This window comes from Podarcis melisellensis (assembly GCF_964234715.1).
Source record: "Podarcis melisellensis genome assembly, chromosome: 11".
Lineage (NCBI taxonomy): Eukaryota > Metazoa > Chordata > Lepidosauria > Squamata > Lacertidae > Podarcis > Podarcis melisellensis.
Genome location: NC_138543.1, coordinates 37,996,141 through 38,017,216, shown reverse-complemented (window position 1 = coordinate 38,017,216; position 21,076 = coordinate 37,996,141). Strand labels below are relative to the sequence as shown.

Genomic DNA, 21,076 nt, shown 5'->3' with positions numbered 1-21,076 from the left:
TCAGACAGGAACATAAGGAATTGGCTTTATATATAGTGTTGACAGGAAGAATTTTGTTTTGGGGGAAAAGGAGTTTGGCAACTGTTAATGTAGAGGAGATTAAAAATGATGGAGATTGCCTCAATGGCCACATTGAATTGAGCAGATTTAAAGAGAAAGGAAAAAGACAAGATAAATTTGCAACAATTTGACAGCTGCTTATGGAATATAACAAAGGTTTGTGGATAATCACTATATTGTGGTCTTACAATGTTTTGAAATCCGGTTTCAGGATGATGGTTGAATTATTTTCTGTTCTCAGATTAGAATATATAGATATTTGTCTCTTTTTTCCTCCTTTTCACTTTCACTAGTTCCATATAAATATAATGCAAGTGCAATGCAGTCATCTTGTAATTATAATTCTGCATGTATTCTACTTAAACTCATATTTTTTTTAAAAAAAATGCAATTATAAGCATTGTTTTTAATTTTAAAAATTGTGGTGGTGGTGGTGGTAATAAATCCAGCAACAAAACTTGAGGCTTACCCCTCTTCCGTCATCTTTTTTTTCCTGCTCAGTGATTGGTTCCTTTAATCCCCCTTTGTTTACAAATAAAATTTGGTTCTGTATTGATAAACGAAATCTTAGAAAGGGCAGTGGCGTAGCGTGGGTTGTCAGCACCCGGGGCAAGGCAAGTAATTTGTGCCCTCTAACCCGTGGATTTGCGCCCCCTAACCCATGGATTTTAGCACTTGAGTTTCTTCCACTAGATTAGTTAAAGAAACCCTTATCCCCTAAGCACATGTATTGTTTGCAGTGAGAGAGAGTGAGTGAGCCAGGTAGGGGCAGAGAGCTGCGAGTGCAAGCGCCCCCCCCAGATGTTGCGCCCGGTGCGGCCGGCCCCCCCTGCACCCCCATGCTACGCCACTGAGAAAGGGAAAGGTTAATTGCACCACTTTTATTTACTGTCCAAAAAATAGCTTCCCTTATTCTTGGGGCAACTGATGAAATCCTAGGGTCTTATTGGGGTTCACTCTGGGTCCAGAACCACTGGAAGTAGCCAACTTCATACCTTCTTCACATTGTCATGACACTATTGTGGTATAGCGTGGACAAGGCCTAGTCACCATAGCAACCATTTCTCTGTCTTTCCCCTCAGTTCAGAATCTAGAGGTCCAGGCTGAAAAAATCTCTGTTCTCCATTGCAATTGGAAAGAGAGAGGCTGTTTATGAGCTGTAGATTTGAAACAATTCCATTCCATTGCTCTATGGGCCTTTGCTTCAGTACTCCTGAACTCAAACCGCACACACCCAAAACAAAATAATAATAATAATAATAATAATAATAATAATAATAATAATAATAATAACAACAACAACAACCTGGTGCAAAATTTTAAATAACTCACACAGCTTGGTTTTCCAGTTTTAATCCCAATCTGTCTACAAGCAATATAATGATAGGTTAAATTAGTTACTTATGAAGCAACTACGTAATATATAGTATTTTAGAAATAATATATTCGCTGGTTGGTAACAGCCCCAGTGACATGAGATTTTTCTACAATCAAGCAGTATATAAATTTTATGAAATAAATATTTTATTTCCAGGGATAGAATCCTGTGTCTGTATATCCCTTTCTGTTTTATGGGTTAAGCTGGTTGGTGGTCAAATAACAATGCTGAAAAGGTAATGATTGGTATTAGAGCTCCCTCTATGGGGTTTATATGTAATTGCTTAGTACAGTGGTACCTCGCAAGACGAATGCCTCGCAAGACAAAAAACTCGCTAGACGAAAGGTTTTTCCGTTTTCGATTTGCCTCGCAAGACGAATTTCCCCTATGGGCTTGCTTCGCAAGACGAAAACGTCTCGCGACGTCTAAAAACAAAGACATGTTTTGTTTATAAAGTTAATTTATTTTCCCTTCAGTTTTTGAACTGCTCTTTACAGTATGTGTGACTTTAAAGAGCAGTTAATAAACTGTTGTTGTACCAAATTTGGCTTTGTTTAGACCTTTTTTGACCATAGGAACGCATTAATTGATTTTCAATGCATTCCTATGGGATTTCGTGCTTCGCAAGACGAAAAATTCGCTAGACGACAAAAATTGCGGAACGAATTAATTTCGTCTTGCGGGGCACCACTGTAGCTTGTTTGTCAATGTAGATGTGTTCTAGATATTGATATTTGCTATTCCGGTTATTATTAGCCAGTGTCATTAATTCTGAATGTCTTAAAAGTACTGCAAATCCAAAGAAAGATAACGGAGTTTCTGAGCGCTAACGTATGTTAAATTGATAACTTTGATAGCATAGAACACAGGTTTACTTTTATAGTACTAATTGTAAGAGATTTATTTTGTGATTTTGGACTTTCACTTTAAGGCGTATTCAAGTAGGAAAATTTATGGATATGTAGCTTTAAAATGGTAGCCAGTGGAGACGTTGTTGTTGTAGTAACATGCACTAACTGAGCCAAAATGGGTTGGGGACCTTAGAGGAAATGAATAGGAATGGGGGTGAAATTTGATTCAGTACACATTTAAAGTTGAATTTATTAATTAGACACTTTCCAAAGCAATGTGAAAACCGACACACAGCCATCTTTCAAAATTCACACTTAACCAAATTCTGTGATGCAGTTCTCCAACCAGTGTTTACAAAAATGCATTATATTAGGAGAGGTTGCTTGCATAAATGTGTGCATTGGTCAAAACTGCAGACAAAAATGTGTTTACTATGGGAAAATCACACTAAAATACCGAAGAATTTCCATGAGGGCTTTTTAAAACGAAATCAACAAATCACTGCAGAAATGTGGAGAACTGAATTTAAGAATGGAAAAATGCGAAACAGATCCTTACAACCCTAGAAATGAATATGTGCAAATGCGCGTTCAGATTTTGGCTACTTGAGGGTGGCTACATCAGGAAATTGGAGCCAAACATATTAGCCCCATGGCTTCTATTGGCATCTGGACTTCTGGTAACTTAACTAGGGAAGAAATGGTTGGAACTAGGTTGGAAATGGCATCAGCCACATCTGAGATCATTTGTAAGTGATGTTTCTAAAAATCTTAAGCAATAAGAATTCTGGCTCACTCTGAAACACTATATTTCAAACCTAATTGGAATTACCCTGTGTCACATAGGAACAGACACATGAGTGAATTCTTAACACTGTATTATCTGGCTTGGTGCTTGTGAAGGGTGGATCTTTTGCACACACAAAAGCCTCTTATTTGCTCTCAGGATCTTCTCAAACACCTGTGATTTTGATACAGAATTGTTTAATGTTCAGAGCTTTGCTGCATACTTACTTTTTTTTCAAATCACATTTCTTCATCTAGAAAAGTAACACAGAAGCATTAGAGCTCCACTTTATATAGGATAAAACATTGCTATCAGTGATAGACATCTTTAGAGAAGATCAAACCTATCCATTTTTAAGGAAATCAACCCTGAGTGCTCACTGGAAGGACAGATCCTGAAGCTGAGGCTCCAAAATTTTGGCCACCTCATGAGAAGAGAAGACTCCCTGGATAAGACCCTGATGTTGGGAAAGAGGAGAAGGGGACAACAGAGGATGAGATGGTTGGACAGTGTTCTCGAAGCTACCAACATGAGTTTGGCCAAACTGAGGGAGACAGTGAAAGACAGGAGTGCCTGGCGTGCTCTGGTCCATGGGGTCACGAAAAGTCGGACATGACTAAATGACTAAACAACAACAAATTAGTACAACAAAATTCTACTAAGCATTACAGTACTTATGAATGCTGTTGCTAGTAATTACTGTAGTGTCTTGTCACAATGAGGTATAATAAATGATTACTGGTGGAAATCTTTTGAAGGCCTTTTCAAAAAAAACCAGGAAATTTTCAGTGCCATAAGTTCATTAGTAACAATAAACAAATACCAAGTTTGATCATTTCAGATTATTATTATTATTATACTGAATACAAGAAAAATTAACATGCTAAATTAGATCACTCTAGCACAGAAGTAACCAATGTGATGCCTTCCAGGTGTTTTGTTGGACTACAACTCCCATCATCTCTTACCATTGACCATAATGGATGCGGGTAATGGGACTTGTAGTCCAACAACATCTGAAGGGCACCACGTTCGCTACCCTTGCTCCATGGAATTTCCCACTGCAAACTGAAAATTATTGAAGACATTTACAGAAAAAGTGTATTTCCCTAGATCTTAATTTTTCAACATTTCTCATAAATTCCTAGTATTTTATAAATTATATTCTGTACCTATCATTCTTTTTGGGTAAAAGGCCCCAGCACTTTTAAAAGAGAAAACAAAAGACCTGCCTCTCTTGACCTCATGGTCCACTCTAACTGCAAACTTGGCATAAGAACACCTCTGAGAGGACTCTGCTGGCATTAAAAAGAGAGTTCTGAAACATCGTGCAAAGGATGAATCTTTACAACCACCAGGGATGCTGAAGAACATCTTTGTACAAGTTATACTCCGAACAGAATATTTTGCCCTCATGAGTGTGATTTCAAAAGAAATCAATGAAGATAACAGCCATGCATTTGAGAACGGAAGTCAGCTGTAATCTAAGAAGAAGGGTTACAAAAATAGCACATTAACAGGGCATTGCAGCATTAGAGCAGCCAGTCAGCATCTGATCATGTCTCTGGTGTTGTTGGTTGGAGTAAAAGGGTGAGAGGGTAGAGCCAAAGGAGAAATTGTGATCTTTAAAATCAGTAATTACTCTGAACTTGTGTGGCATCTGCTGCTATAAATAGGGTTTAATCCAAGGCTGGAATTACTTTTGACAGGAATCAGAAATTATAGTACTTAAGTTAAATCTTTCCCCTTTTTAGTCCAGTTTTTATCTTTGTGCAGTACTGCATGTAGTTTGAAAACATTTTAAGGTACTGTATTTGACCAGGTTAAATAAAACATCAGGGAAAATGACATTTTATTCACACATTTGTTTTGCAAGTCCCTCAGAATTCATTGCTCACTCAGGGGTGATTGACTCTTTTTAGACTTAGGGACAGAACCTAAATCTTGTTGGGAAATTCGCACCATGCCTCTCATCTCCTCTCCCCCCCCCCCCCCCCGGTATGCTTTTTTCGTGGTATACTTAGGGCTACAAGCTGAGCTGGTCCTGTCTGCAATTTTTATTTCAGATCAGCATTACAAAATTATTGGTATGTTTTAAACAGATATGTATATAGTTTTAATTCTTTCAATGTTTAATTGTATTTCAATGATGGATTTCTCTACGTTTTAGCAGTTCTTGTATTTATCTGTAAGCCACCTTCAGTCCCGTCAGAGAAAAAGGCGAAGTATAAATACATAAATAATAATAATAACAACAATAATAATAGTATTATCATCTGTATTGTTAAATCATACACCTTAAAAGATGTCTATAGAATTACAAGGTTCGTATATAATTCTTCAAAAATAGACCGTTTTTAAAAACTGTCTAGAATGTCTATAAACTGTGGAGACAGATAAATTATGGAAATAACATTTTCTGTTTGATTTTTTAATATATTGTTGCAGCCCAGAAGATGGTGAGATTCATCCTGAGATCTGTAGACTATATATTCAGTTGCAGTGTTGCTTAGAAATGTATACGACAGAGATGCTAAAATCCATATGCCTACTAGGATCACTTCAGCTTCATCGAAAAGGTATTCACCTATATCATAAATGCTCTTGGTCTTGCTTCATTCACTTCAGTTGTCATTGGCTATGTGTTAAACAGGACTTTTGCCATGCAGCTTCATCTGTTATTCTTCAACCAGCCTGCCCATGGGATGTTAGAACGCTTTTATGCCTCATTCTGGATGACTGTGTCTGTGCCAAAATGCATCTAGAATTCTTGAAAACTTAGCCTACACTGTTGATTTCAGTGGAATATGCACATGGATTAGTTGCTTCCATTGAAATAGAAAGAATCAATATATTGATCATAATCATAAGTCATTACAAGATAAAATTTAGATAAGTAGCAAAAAAAAGTTATTATAAAAACCATCTTCCATATTTATTAAGTATTTGTTTGTTTGTTACATTTAGATCCTGCCTTTCATCCTAAGAGCTCAAGGTCATGATCACCCCACCCTCACATCCTATTCCTTCTTCCTTATCTCCTCCATACGCATAGTTAAAATTTATAGTTTTGCAGGAATTCAGAACCAAAAATCCCATATCCAAGAACAACACTATTTCCATTGGCCCATAATCATTAAATGAGATGCAATGACTTACTTTTAGAACTGTAGTTCCTCTTTGGTTTTTCCACCTAAATAGGCCTCAGGTGAATTGATTGGGAACCTGTGGTCCTCTTGTTGTATTCCAGCTCCCATCAGCTCCAGCACACATGGCCAGTGCTTAGGAATGATAGGGGTTGTTTTCTCCGGATTGATGTTTGCCTTGATTTATAGCTAAAGGGTGGGTTTTCCCTAGGAAAAGAGTGGGACAAGGGGGAAACTTCTCATGCCCATGCTTTTTAGGCATTGGACAATCATGCCTATGGATGAGCCCTAATCCCCCTAGTCCAGAGGTTCTCAACCTGTGGGTCCCCAGATGTTGTTGGACTACAACTCCCATCATCCCTGAGCTCTGGCCTTGCTAGCTAGGGATGGTGGGAGTTGTAGTCCAACACCATCTGGGGACCCACAGGTTGAGAACCGCTGCGGCCTTGTCCCTTCGTCCTCTTCAAGTCTTTCATACTTATCAGTGGGCTGCACACTGAGCTTGCATATGTCTATCTGGCCTTGATTGTGGTATGTTACAACATATCTAGCAGTTTGCATTTCATCAATATATTTCACAGCTGCTGCATCTTCTATGCCTAGCAGTGCTGCTTTTGGTGTAGCTCTGAATGTGTGGCCATATAACCAAACTGGCTCTATGTACAGTTTTCCAAGGAAAAGTCTACTGAGCTAGCCTAGTTGATGCGTGTTAGCTTTTTCATGGAAGTTTTCGTGAGAACCAGAAAGGGCTGAACAAATGTTAGCATTTGTGAATAAGTCTGGCCCAAGTCTGGCCTCTGCTGGAGGAGGGGAGGGGGGAAGACTGTGCTTCTAGGTGTTTAGCAAAAGCAGGCTGTTCTGTTCAGCACTTTTGCTAACTTCATCTTCCTCATGGGTATAGAACAACTCTGCAGAATCAAAGCCTGGGGCTCTTTGTTGCTTTTTATATCTTTTGTAAAGTTCAGCTAGTTACCCAAGTTCAGACTACTCCTGGAGGGAGCTGACCTACAGGAGGAAAAGTAGGCTGCTTGTATAGTTGAAAAAATCTCAAGAACAAAAATAGCTGCTCCACAGGAATACATTGAGCTGTTTCTAATCCAGATGTGCCCTTCTCTTGCAAACACGATGCTTTCCTCCCACACACTAATTGGGCAGAAGACAACGCTGGGCACATCTACTGTGGAGCCATATAAGAAACGCATCTCCGCTCATCTGTTCCCTGTTAATTCATGCCAGTAAACAATACTAGGAAATGTGGGGACGTACTTTCCATCAATAGGACCTGTTCTTACAGCTGTCCTTATTTATAAAGCACATTTATATAAGCGGTGAATGCTTTTAATGCACAAATGCTGTTGGGTTTTTATAATATTTTCACAATAAGCCCTCATATCTGTAGTAGCTTGCTGCTCTAAATGCCCAGTCATAATTTGGGGAGCTGCTGCAGTGTAATGTGAGTTGGGAAGCCCCATCTGGTTCAAATATTTACTTCAACCATGAACTTGCTAGGTAGCTTTAGGCAAGGTAGCGTTTCCTCAGCTTTCTTCTACCCTCTCCCCAATCTGTAGCATGGCAACAAAGATATATTTTGCAGCATTGTTGTCAGGATTACTAAGGATACATTTGAAGTGTTTGGCACAGTCAGGAAAAGTGTTACATAACTGCAAATTTTATTAGAAAATATTCATAGGGAACAAAGGAAGGTAGCCTACACCAGGTCAGGTGGTTTTTCCTTTTAGCCCAGCGCAGTTTGGCTGAAAAGTATCCAAAATGACAAAGCCAGACAGTGCTTAACTATGGGTTAACTATAGCCTCCAAGTAGGAATAGAGGTGAGTGGTCTTTATTTGGAAAATGTGGTGCAAATTGATCTCTGCAGGCTTCATCCATTCATTACCTGGGCCCATGTGAAAGACGCCCTCACCACTCAAATTAGATTCACTGGCTAACATTGTGCAGTTGCAATAGTAGTAGTAGTAGTAGTAGTAGTAGTAGTAGTAGTAATTTATAGATAGATAGATAGATGATAGATAGATAGATAGATAGATAGATAGATAGATAGATACGTACATACGTACATACGTACAGACATACATACATACCCTGCCCAGCCCAGAGTTTCCCCAGCCACTCTGGGCAGCTCCCAGAGTGTTAAAAACAATACAGCATTAAATATTAAAAACTTCCCTAAACAGGGCTGCCTTCAAATGTCTTTTAAAAATAAGGTGGTGAAGAAGTAAATTTTCTTCACTACTGTTGCCACCACAGAGCAGACCCTAAAGTGGTTTCTAACTAAAGCTGGAATGAAATATTTTGTCTAGCTTTTTCCAGTATTTTTAAGGGGTGAAGCAAAACACCCCTTCCAGTGTTGATTCACTCTTTTCGGAGCAGGTAAAATTATTTCATAGGGAAGTCTCACCCTTCAAATAACAGGTAGCTGAGGGTGGTTCCTTTCCCTTTTAGCTGTTTCAAGGTGCAGCTTGATTGACCACAGCCATCCAGTAGTATCCATGGGGACAGAACTTCCCTGGGAATGATGCAACATTATGACGTAGCATTGCTCTCTGGAACATTCTTGTGGAGAAAAGATGGCTTCCCCCATGGACATCTAGTCAGGGTGATTGAATCCTAGTAAAGCACAGCTACAGGGTTCTATATTTTCAGGAATTCTTCCTTGCTCCCTTTTAAGCAGAAACGTAATATATGGAAAGGTTTTTTTAGTTGAAATATGGCTAGGAAAAGTTGTTATTCAAATATTCTTTCACTTAGGCTAAATATTTCTATAACTAATCTAATTTTTAAGTAAGTTGCTGAGTTCCACATAGATGTGATTGCAGAAGTGTTGAGTGCATCTATTTGATGGTGCATGAAAAATCTCAAGTCCAAACCCGCCCTCCAGCCTGCCATTTTATCTACAGTTCTTTTTTAGAGCTGAGCACTTTCCCCACTAAAAAAAAATTAGCCATGAAGCATAGAGACCCTTAGAATTGTTAAAACAACCGGAATAACTCTTAAGGAATTGCTTTTTTCACCCACTGCTATTCACAGACTATGTACTCTTCTTTTCTTCATATATTTTTTATTGCAAACATAGCACAAAAAACGGGTGAGGAAAGAAACAAAGTACAGTGGTACCTCGCAAGACGAAATTAATTCGTTCTGCGAGTTTTTTCGTCTTGCGAATCATGGATTCCCTGGGTATTAACGGTTTTAAGAAAAAGGAAACAAACTCACAAGACGTTTTCGTCTTGCGAAGCAAGCCCATAGGGAAATTCGTCTTGCAAAGCAACTCAAAAAACGAAAAACTCTTTCATCTTGCAAGTTTTTCATCTTACAAGGCATTCGTCTTGCAAGGTACCACTGTAAACGCCCTTTAACAATAAAATAATCCATTGAGAAAGATCAAAATAATCTCAGCAATCCTAATTTAAATAAACACACTAATATAAACAGTCCATATGTTCTAATATGAATTCAAGCGAGACTGACAATTTTAAAATAGACGTTGAAATGTAGAAAGGGCAGTAAGAACTTCAAACCACCGAGTAATGGTTTTTGTCCTTTCAGCCTTGAGCTATAAGTCTCTTTGCAGTCATAAAGACTCACAGGATCCACTTTTGTTATACCCTTACACTCCAGTGCTAAGCACACTAACTTTGGTTATTTATTTTATTTCAAATACATCTAAAACTATTTTATTTCCATGTATGAATGCGTTGTATTTCTATATCACCTTTCTGCCAAGAGAGCAAGATGATTTACATATTTTAAAATACCAAAGCAAGCATGTCATCAGAGTTTTCTCGGATCCTTTAAGTGGCCCTTTTAGGAGCTGACGGCCTCCCTTTAATATTTATTGTCTACTTTTATTTCTCAAAGGAAACCAACAGCAGGCAAGGGGGGGAGGGGAACAGGTCAGTGGAACAATATCAGAACAGTCAATGTAACCGCGGTTTGAACAATAAATTAAAAATAATTCCACAGTTATACCTAATGAACATCAAAACAGTGCCACAAATTCAAAATGCCTATGGAAATTCAGGATGACATGCATTAAATGGCAATTCAGTTCAGGAATAACATAGTTTAAAATCCAAAAACATAGCCTCCTCTGAGTGGGGCTATTTCTTTGTACCAAGGTAATGCCAGTACACATATCCAGTAAACGCAGTAACCTGACTTGCAAAGCCTAAAATGGATTGGGCTACTGTCAGGAATGCAGCCCAGGATTGGAGAAGGAGTGCACAGAAACCTAGGCAATGCTACCAGTTATCAAAATACAGTATAATTTCATTTCTTCAAAAGCTGTCAGTCATGCAACACATTCACACATGCTCTGCAGTGATACAGTTACCAAGATATTTGCTCTAACTAGATGGCCAGTCTAGAAGCACAGAGAGATGTATGAAGTGGGTGCCTATTATTATTATTATTATTATTATTATTATTATTAAAAAATCCAGAGGTCTCAGCTTACCAATGTAACTTCATATGTTGTTTGGGGTGCTGCATAGGTCTTCAACCAAAAGTGGCTCTGGGCCCAAATTTCCTATATGGTGCTTAATCTGTTGCTACTTGACTAGTGAACTAATGTGCTGAATGCAGATATCTTTGGAATTGCAAGGAGTTCTCTCAATATATGACCTAAGGTCATAATCTCTGACCTCTAGAGGGCAAATGGGCATAGCTGTCCAGAAACCTTACGCTCTTCTTCCAAGGGCTGCTCTCAGTAAACAATGCCCTGCTTATCTGTTCAGAAGGGTGTTTTTTCTCTGTGGCATGCTCACACTCTAAGCATTCCGTAATTCATCTCATCCCTACAATAAATTCTTAATCACAATGTAATTGATTATATTAACAATAATACTATTATAAAGGTATATGAATATTTGCAAAATCTATAGCCACATTTGGCAAAATAATATCTGACTTACTGCGTTGTGGGACAGCATTGTCTAGATAAGTCCTTAGGCATGTCTTCCACAATCCTTGAAAAAATTGGTTGGCCTAACAGTTAGATACAAGTCTGACTACTGCCACATCCTGAAACATCTTCCCTGTGTGTACTTCATAAAAAGAAGCAGAGAGAAGACTAATGTGAAAATTAATCCTAATCATCAACAGGTGAACCAATGACCAGGAAAATCTTGAGAACTGTCTGGCAGCTTATTGTTAGCCATGCCTCATGACAAATTTGGGAATTTACAAGGTGTTGGCCTTCTGTGCACAGATGCCACTTCAGAGTTACCCTTTGTCTGGGGCTGAGCTGCTGCACTGGAAAATGTGGAACGACTGCCTGAAGGCAATCAAGTGCTTCTCATGTGGAAATTGCTGAATGCCAGAGTTTATTACTTTGTCCTCATTGTGAGTGTGCATCTAGCACTTGTGCTGTCTAAAAGAATTCATTATTTTGCAACAGTGCACTCAGTTGTCTCTTATATTCAAACAAATTTTTGATTTAATTCAATTAGAAGAGATCCTGAGCAAGGAACCCTCTAAACTATTAAAGGCTCCCTTTTGCTTTATTTTTTACATTTCTGTAGCTGGCCCATCACTTTCCACCTTACCCCTTTGACTCAGACCACTTGCGTTAGCCTGAGTGAGTTACCTTGTGTGTTAAATGAATTATTTCCAAAGCATGGCATTTTACCTAAACGAGGCCAAAAAAATCAATGTGAGACATGCTCTAAGGAATTCATATAATCAAACAGGTAGTTTAAAACATGAAACATCTGTGACTCTGCTACAGTGCTTCCCTGATGGAAATTCAAAATGATATCGAAATGGTGCACTGAGGACACTCCAAAATAAAACCAGTGCTGCACGGCCTTTGCCAGACCCAGTTCAGAAACCTCCCAAACTGAAACTCATTGCACATTCGTTGTTTAGCATTTTGTGTGCAACATATAGCGAAACATCTTAGACCATAACAGTTTTTGATAGTTAATATTTTAACTTTCCAGGGTTAAAATATTAAACTAGGGTGTGTTTCTTGCCTAATTTTGAGCTAAGTAAGCATAAAAGGAATAAATTGGTTAAATAATGTGTTCTGGTTCCCTCACTCTTAATTTCAAAATGTACAAGTGCTATAAGAAACAAAAATTAAGTTGGAAGGGAGATCTTTAGATGTACTGAGGAGGAGATGTTGAAATGTACTCACCTGTTTTCATAGAGAGAAATGAGGACCCTGAAAATGACTTTCAATGTTGTGGTGACTAAAATTGGTGTAGATGTTCCAAAATGCTCCAAGTTTATTCTGAACTGGTGTGTTTTATTTAATTATTGTTTTTTATGTACTATATTTTATTGTATTTATATTATGTTAGAAACTACCCCAAGTTCACTGTGTGATGAGTGGCAGTCTAGAAATCGTATATATACATAGTAAGAGATTTCATAGCAGAAATATCAATAATGACTCAAAAGGTTTGTAGAGTGCTGTACAGCAATTGCATTTAATTATGTCTGACAGATAAATTAGTTAAGGAGATCATTATAAAATGCTTTGTGATAAGAATGGGGCTGCATGAGGGAAGAGGCATCATTGACAAATAATTTCATGCTATAAATAGAGTTCATAAGCAAAGATAGCCTTGGAAATGTGTGCATTACAATAGGCGGTGGAACCATAGAAACAAGAGGGGTGGCTGAAGAGAAGCTGGACTTCTTTGGGAAGAGTAACAGAATAGAAATTTAATAAATAAGAAATAATAATAAAGTTGCCAGGTTGCGTACCTCACTAGTTGCTCACTTTCCTTTACTTAATAGAAGGGGAATGAACTCTGCAGAATATGTAAACCCACGCAAAAATTCATTATTTATATAGGTCACACAGAATTGAACTTTCCATAGTACAGAATTTTATTTATTTACCTTATTTCGTTAGTTCATAGTATATATAGCACTCAAGTCCAGTAATTATTTCAAGAATGAGAGATGCTGGGTGTGGGGAAATGTGGTTATGAGGGTTTTTTGTAATTATAGTTTGTTTTGTTTTTGACCATTTGAAAGGGATAGAGACTTGTGCAGCACCCAAGATCATAGACAGTAAAGTAGAGGAGAGTTCAGAAGTCCCTATTTTAGAAGACACATCATCTTCACCAACAGACATTCAACAACATTTATGGCAGGTTTCCACGGATATTGAAAATACTGAAAGGTATGTTTTCTGTTTATTATTCCTAATTTGATCCCATTAAACAGTGAGGCATGTGTGGAAGTAGACCTTTGTCTCCACATCCCTTCATGGAACTTCACAAAAAGCTTGCTGGAATAAAAATTGCCTCTGAATGAGCAGCCATACTCCTTCTTAATGGAAGAACATACTTGAATAAAATTGGAGACTTACAGTGGTCTTTTTTATTATAACTCCATCACTTGTCCATTAGACGTCTGCAAAAATTATTCAGTCCAACATTCTGATTTTTATTTTATTTTTATCCTTTTTGTTCAGACATAGTACTATTCTTGGAATCCTGAAAAGCAGAAGTAGCTTTTATCTAAGCTTAAGCAATGTCTGTTCTATTTGAACAGTTCTGTGCTTCATTTCTACAGGGATATGAGAGAAATGAAAAACCTTTTAAGCAAACTCAGGGAGACTATGCCTTTGCCACTGAAAAATCAAGGTAAGCCTTTCTTTTCTGCATCTGATAATTGGATAGTTAAGTGATCAGACTTGGTTTCTTCTGGTAATGTTAAACAAACTCCTAATATTCGAAATAGAGAAAAGGTTTGACAATGTAACGTTCCTCTAAATTATTAAAAAAAAATTATAGAAGTGTGACTTAGCGTCTTAGCCTTAGCCCAGTTGAAATAAAGTTTGCACTCATACACATCCCTTTATTCTTAACTCTTTCGATTCATAATTCCCCTCTATAGTCTCCCTACTGTTGAAATTTAAATTGCATGCCAAGGAAGATTGGAAAATGTTTGTGGATTATTTAAAAACTCAGTGTAAACATATTAAGATGCAAATAGGATTTGAGTGAGAGCAGCAGTGGAAACGACAGTGGAATTTTGTTGTTGTTGCTTGTTTGTTTGTTTTTGTGTTTTTTTGTAGAAGCAAAGGCATGGAGTAACTATAATATGCAGCACAAATTGAAATTTTGGGGGAACCATGGAGGGAGAGCGGGAAAGTCCTAGGTTGACTGATTTATTGTAAAACCCAAAATGTTGTTTAATTATTATTTATTTTTTAAAATATCTATACAGTAAATAAAATTAATAAACCGCCCTAAGACTTCTGCCTATATGGCAGTATAAATTCAATAAATAAATGAAAGAAAAAGAAAAAGAAAAAGGGCAAGGTTTAGGTTAGCAACGTTAGAAGAAACTGTGGTGTGACTTGAGGGAGCAAGGCAGGCCGAAGGGCAAGAATGTTTCTGTACCTATGGGAGAAGCAGAACCCTCTTGGAATACTGATGCTCTGAACTTCTCCATAGCAGGTTCAGGTTGTATATATGGGTAAATAAAGCACGCAAAAATAAAAAAGAAGTTTAAGTTGCATGCTTGTCTAATCTGCTATTTTTCTCTCTCATGTTAGTTTGTAAACTTGATGGCACTATATGAATAATATTGTTAGTGACGTTGCAGTCAGACCTTGCCTGGTACCCATAGATCAGAACATACAACTCTGGTCTTATGTCTCAATTCGAAGTGGTAGTTTTGGTCTCTAAAATCCTAATTGGGCCGGGGTTATTTTAGGGACTGCTTCTCCTGTATAGATGATGATTGGATTTATTTTCTTTTCATGTATTTCTAAGCTTCTTTGGGTACAAAAGTAAAAGTATGGGGTAGAAGTAAATAATTATTAACTAGGTAATCATTAGCAACTTAAGGAATTAAGAGCTGGACAACGCTGAATTATGAAGGGGCATAATGTTCAACTAGCTGCGCCTAGAGGAGTTACTTCTCTACTAAGACATAATAAAAATGACGGAGAATAAATTCAAATATTTCTGTGGAGTTTAAATGTAGGTTGCCAACAAAACTCACATTAAGGTTCAGTATGATAGCCCTCATTGCTCTCTGCCACTCAGTGATTAGATGTAATCTCCCATTCATCTTGGTCCTTTTTCACACCTTATAAAATGAATTTAAGCACTGGTTTCAGAATAAATTTGAAGATTTTCCATCCCTGAGCCAATTTCAAATTATACATTTTTCTTCATGGAGGAATGCTTGCAGTGAGCTGTTGAAGCTCATGTATGTGCAGGGCTGGCCCAAGCCATTTCAGTGCCAGAGGCAAAACCCCTCAACGGTGTTCCTGTCTCCCGCTATTTAGCAGTGTTTAAGAACATAATGGGATGCGGGTGGCGCTGTGGGTTAAACCACAGAGCTTAGGACTTGCCGATCAGAAGGTCAGCGGTTCGAATCCCCGCGACGGGGTGAGCTCCCGTTGCTCGGTCCCAGCTCCTGCCCAACTAGCAGTTCAAAAGCACCTCAAAGTGCAAGTAGATAAATAGGTACCGCTCTGGCGGGAAGATAAACGGCATTTCCGTGCGCTGCTCTGGTTTGCCAGAAGTGGCTTAGTCATGCTGGCCACATGACCCGGAAGCTGTACGCCGAGCGCCGCAACCCCAGTCGATCACGACTGGACCTAATGTAAAGGCTCCCTTTACCTTTACATTTAAGAACATAAGAGCCTGCTGGATCAGGCCAATGGCCCATCTAATCTAGCATACTGTTATTACAGTAGTCAACCAGTTACCTATGGGATGCCCACAAGTAGGACCTAAATGCAATAGGGCTCTCCCTACCTGTGATTCCTAGCGACCATATTCTGAGACATAACACCTCCAACCATGGAGCAGGAACACAGCCATCATGGTTAGTAGCCATTGAGAGCCTTATCCTCCGTGAATTTATCATATCCTCTTTTAAAAGCTATTCAAGTTAGTGGCCATCGCTGCCTCTTGTGGAAGTGAATTCCATAGTTTCACCGGGTGTTGCTTAAAAGACGTACAGTCATACCTCGGAAGTCGAACACCAGTGTGGTGTGGTTAAAAGTGGTAGTCTCGTAATCTGGGTAACCAGGTTCGCGTCTCCGCTCCTCCACATGCAGCTTCTGGGTGACCTTGGGCTTGCCACACTTCTTTGAAGTCTCTCAGCCTCACTCACCTCACAGTGTGTTTGTTGTGGGGGAGGAAGGGAAAGGAGATTGTTAGCTGCTTTGAGACTCTTTAAGGGAGTGAGAAAGCGGAATATCAAATCCAAACTCCTCTTCTTCTTCGGCTCCTGCACGCCGCAAACCCGGAAGTGAGTGTTCTGGTTTGCGAACGTTCTTTGGAACCCAAACATCTGTTGTGGCTTCCAATTGGCTGCAGTAGCTTCTGTTCTGCTTCCAAGGTACCACTGTATTTTCTTTTGTCCTGAATCTTCCAATGTTCTGCTTCGTGTAGTGTATCTGAGTTTTATCATTATAAGAGAGGGAGATTTTTTTTTATTACAGTTCAGCAGGTGGTTCTCCCATGCAGAGCCATTAAAATTCCTGCATAGCTTCCATTCTTTTCAATGAAACTTGTGCAGGAGAACTTCGCTGATGATTGAGCCTCATGATTTCTCTCTGTTTGAATCCCAAGTCTACCAGTCCTACTGGCAACCAGGATCCATCATTTGAAGCAGCTGCCTCACCTTACCTCATTGTAAAGTAAAGCAGTGGTTATGGTAACTCAGAAGCCCACACTTACTTGGTGCGGTGACCCATCAGTTTATTGTCACGTGAATTTTGGACTTTACATCTTCAGCAGTTGTTGGTTCCATGCATTTTAACTGCAGGTTTGCCTGTTTTATGACTGCTGCTTGAGGCATTCAAGCCAAAATTTACATAACCCCCCTATTAGTATGGAATTTGATGAACGATGACATGTGCTGGTGCATTAGAGGCGAGCTGTAATAGGCACTCAAAACAACTTCCAGTATAAATGCCTCACCAGATCTGCCACAGCTATCAGACCAGTTCCCAAGTACTAAGACGTAAGACTGAAGCTTTTCTGATATTTGGTTGCAGGTGTCAACATGATGTTATAATAAGCCAACAAATCAAAAAGTGGTAAGAAGTATTCATCATGCCAGTTCATCATGAAAAACAATTATCTAGGGTTTCTTTACAAATCCACCCCCTTGCAGATCGTGACCCACAGGTTGCAAAACTCTGAAGAAACACACAGAAAACGTGTCCTTCAGAATATATGCTTTGCTGCTGCTCAGCTTAATTCTATCTTTTGTTGTTTTTTTAAATCGCAGATGACAGCAGCCTCCTAAACTTGACTTCAACTCCTTATCCATTAGTGCGAAGACGGAAGCGGAGGTTCTTCGGATTGTGCTGTCTTGTCTCCAGCTAGATGATCCAGTACAGAAATGCACAGATGACCACAGCCAATACAATTTGACCTTTAGCAGGATAAACCTTAATGCTCTAAGTGGTAGTGTGTGTTTTCTACACGACTAATTATTTCTTCCCTCCTTTTCAAGAGTTTTACAATTTGTTGCTGATAAGAACCAAATCAGGAAACCGATTTAACATTATGAAGAATATTTTTAACTTTTTTTAATGGCATACTGCATGCCTGATTTAAACCATTCTGTGATTAGATGCAAATATTATAATTATGAAATAAAACATTCAGATTTTTTTATTTCGTGTACAAACCACCACAGCCAATTGTGTACAGTACAATAGTAGGACTGTAGCTCTTGCTAGTATGATGTTAAACTATTTGAACATATTCTATTAAGCAATCCTAATCCATAGAAAACTATTTAGAACAGCAAAACTGTGCTTAAGTTCTAAAAAGCTAAAATAAAAAGAGCCAATATCATAAGAGAACTTGCACAAACTCTCCTATTGCTTTTTATGCTCTCATTCATATTTAGTCTTCCACTCTATATCTCAACTTATACAAGAGCTTCATAATACAGTATCTTAATTTCTATTACACAAGCAACATAACATCGATATGTTGATCCTGTAAATATGAGATAGTTATATCTACATATGTACAATGCATAGAAATAGCTAATTTACTTTTTAAACCCCCCACAAATGTATCTATTTCAGCTTTGGGAAGAAAGGCTAAAAATTTAAAAGATGGTGTAGGAAACTATAAAATCCACAGATGTAAAGCAAATTATCCTATTTTGTCTCCATTAAAGGTTGAAGCATGGTGTCTGAACATCAATTTAGTGTTACTGCTTTTAGGGCATGCCAGAAGTAGCTCTAACTGTAAAATATTAAACATTTTACATTGTTAATAAATATTTTTTAGTTAAACTAAAACATGTCTTTTGGGTAATAATTTTACGGCTAAATACCATGTATGGTTGCCTCTACCCATCTTGCCTGCTTTGTTTAGAAGAATTTGAATCATTGGTCTCATTCACATGTAATACTAAACCATGGCTTACCACTATGGCACAAGTTAGAATGAGTCTGACCAAAGCCTCAGACTTGCAAATTCCATGTTCCCACATGGTTGGGGTAAGGATTTCTGCCATGTTTACTTTCAGTTTCCATAAATCCTGCCCTATTGTTATGTACAAACTGGGGTGTGTTTGTGGTCTAAAATAAACTCTTGTAAGTTTCAAAAGCAGCAAATTCAACCCATGGATTATGAAGCTGGTTCCTCAGTTTGTTTAAAAAGACCATCTCTGGAGCATGAATAAACCAGGACTCATTGAAACTAAAAATAAGTGTGGCAGAAGTCCTTCTCCTGGCCAAGATGGAGGAGGTGGAAGCTCATGCAGTAAGTAGTGCGAAACCACGTTTCCATGTTATCTGCAAATCCGCACACAGTCTGGCCTGTAATTCAGATGCCTACATTGCAGAGGGCTGGACTAGATGACCCTCTGAGACCCTTCCAAGTCTACAATTCTGTGGTTCAATGACCTGGTTACCTTGCTCTTCCACTTCATCTATGCAAAACAGTGGAATGAAGGTGCAATTTGTAGCAAATGTGTGCTTAGAGGTGGACTGCTTAGAGGCTGACCAGGGCTCAGCAACGTTTTTTGAGGCCGGTCTGGTCCATTCCCCAACAGACCTCTCTGGGTCTCTTGAGCATGTGCTCAAGCTATTTCTGGCGCTCATCCAGGTCGGAAGAGCGCCAGAAAAAGTGTATGCACATGTGCACGGGTGCTTCTCCGTTCCAGAAGTGCACCAGAAGTAGCATGACACACACGTACAGGCGCTCTGGGTGAGGAGCACCCGTATGCATATGCTCTTTCTGGCGCACTTCCGGGATGGAGGACCACAGGCTATTTCTGGCACTCTTCTGACCTGGATGTCAGTCCCTGCAGTGAGAAAAAAATGGTGCCACAAAAAGAAAGCACAGAATCCCCACGCTGATTCACGGTACGGTCGTGGGCCGGTTCCAGGAAGCTCATGGGCCGGAATCGGCTCATGGGCCTTAGGTTGCCGACCTCTGGCTTAATCCATCTGCCTGCCACTTTCCCGCTGCATTCTAGGCTGCCGTCCTACTTCTTCATAAATGTAGCAAATATGTCTCTTAAATAATTGCTGAGGAAGATGTTTAAAGGACAAAAGCAGCATTCAAGGAGGAACGTTCAGCAAAGCTTTCTTGCCTTCTACATTGTGAATTGCCCCCTTGTTCCTTGGCTTTAAAGCTGAAATATTGATAGCCAGGTTCCCAGACTTGAGCTTGTTTCTGAACACCTAGTTTAAGCTAGTGAAAGGGATACATAATGCCATATTGTATTATTTTATCTGTTTCTTTGAGTTTTAGGCAGCAATCCAATTGCTTAAGGTGGAACAAAAATAACAGACTAATATATCAAATGCTACCACCAAGTAGCAAAATAGTGGACTAAAGTGTAAATGATGTCCAAATCTTTACTTCAAATGTTGCTTGCAAATTACTGCACAGACTCTAGGGGGGAAAATAATCTTTAAATTATGTTGATTCTCACTACACCGTCAAGGCAAATCTAAGTACTTCTCAGAGGATTGGATTATTACTCTAGTGATGCCTTCTACACAAAGAGGGAAAGTTCCTCCTAATGAACAGCAAAGTGAGAGTTGTTTATCAACACTCAGCACAACAATGTGTGGAGCAGAGCTTGTATATTGTTTAACAGCACAGTTTTATGCCTGTTTACTCAGAAATAAGGCCCACTGTATTGAATTGAGCTTGCTTCCCTAGTATTATTTTATCTTTCTTATCCAGAGTGGATTACAAATGGAAACAAATCTTGATGCATCCTACAAGTACTACTAAAACAAAACAAAACAAAACAGATGATTCTGACCAGTCAACTAAAATAAATATCAACACTGGCACTAAATTAGTCCACCCAAATCCTTGGTAAATACCCAGGTCTTCAGCTTGTGCAAAAAGGTTAAAAGAGTAGGTGTCAGCCATATTTCAGAGGGGAGTGAGTTCCAAAGCTGGGTGCTACCCAGTATGAATGATATCCCAATCTTCACTTCAAATGTTGCTTGCAAATTACTGCACAGTCCCTAGTGGGGGGAAATGAGAGGGTGCAAGATGCTTCCAGATGACCGTGTCCTTTTTACACTTACTGGCCACCTCATGAGAAGAGAAGACTCCCTGGAAAAGACCCTGATGTTGGGAAAGATTGAGGGCACAAGGAGAAGGGGATGACAGAGGACGAGATGGTTGGACAGTGTTCTCGAAGCTACAAACATGAGTTTGACCAAACTGTGGGAGGCAGTGGAAGACAGGAGTGTCCATGGGGTCACGAAGAGTCAGACATGACTAAATGACTAAACAAGACGGAGATGAGGGTTATAGCAGCCTCTTTCACAATTACCACTGTTTGAATGGCAGTTTTCCCTCCCATGTCAAAGCAACTTGGAGGGGGGGGGTGTCCATCAGGACT

General features: G+C 39.0%; 1 protein-coding gene across 2 annotated transcripts in view; it reads left to right on the top strand.

Annotated features, from left to right (window-relative positions):
* Nucleotides 1-18,497, top strand: part of RGS7BP (regulator of G protein signaling 7 binding protein) — a 55,318-nt gene extending 36,821 nt beyond the window's left edge. For both annotated transcript variants that reach the window (XM_081930299.1, XM_081930300.1), the window contains 4 exons: nt 5,525-5,655; nt 13,232-13,379; nt 13,775-13,845; nt 17,465-18,497. In XM_081930299.1, the coding sequence (XP_081786425.1) occupies nt 5,525-5,655; nt 13,232-13,379; nt 13,775-13,845; nt 17,465-17,562 (448 nt within the window). In that variant the 3' untranslated portion in view covers nt 17,563-18,497. The remainder of the gene's footprint in view (nt 1-5,524; nt 5,656-13,231; nt 13,380-13,774; nt 13,846-17,464) is intronic.
* Nucleotides 18,498-21,076: the final 2,579 nt, after the last annotated feature.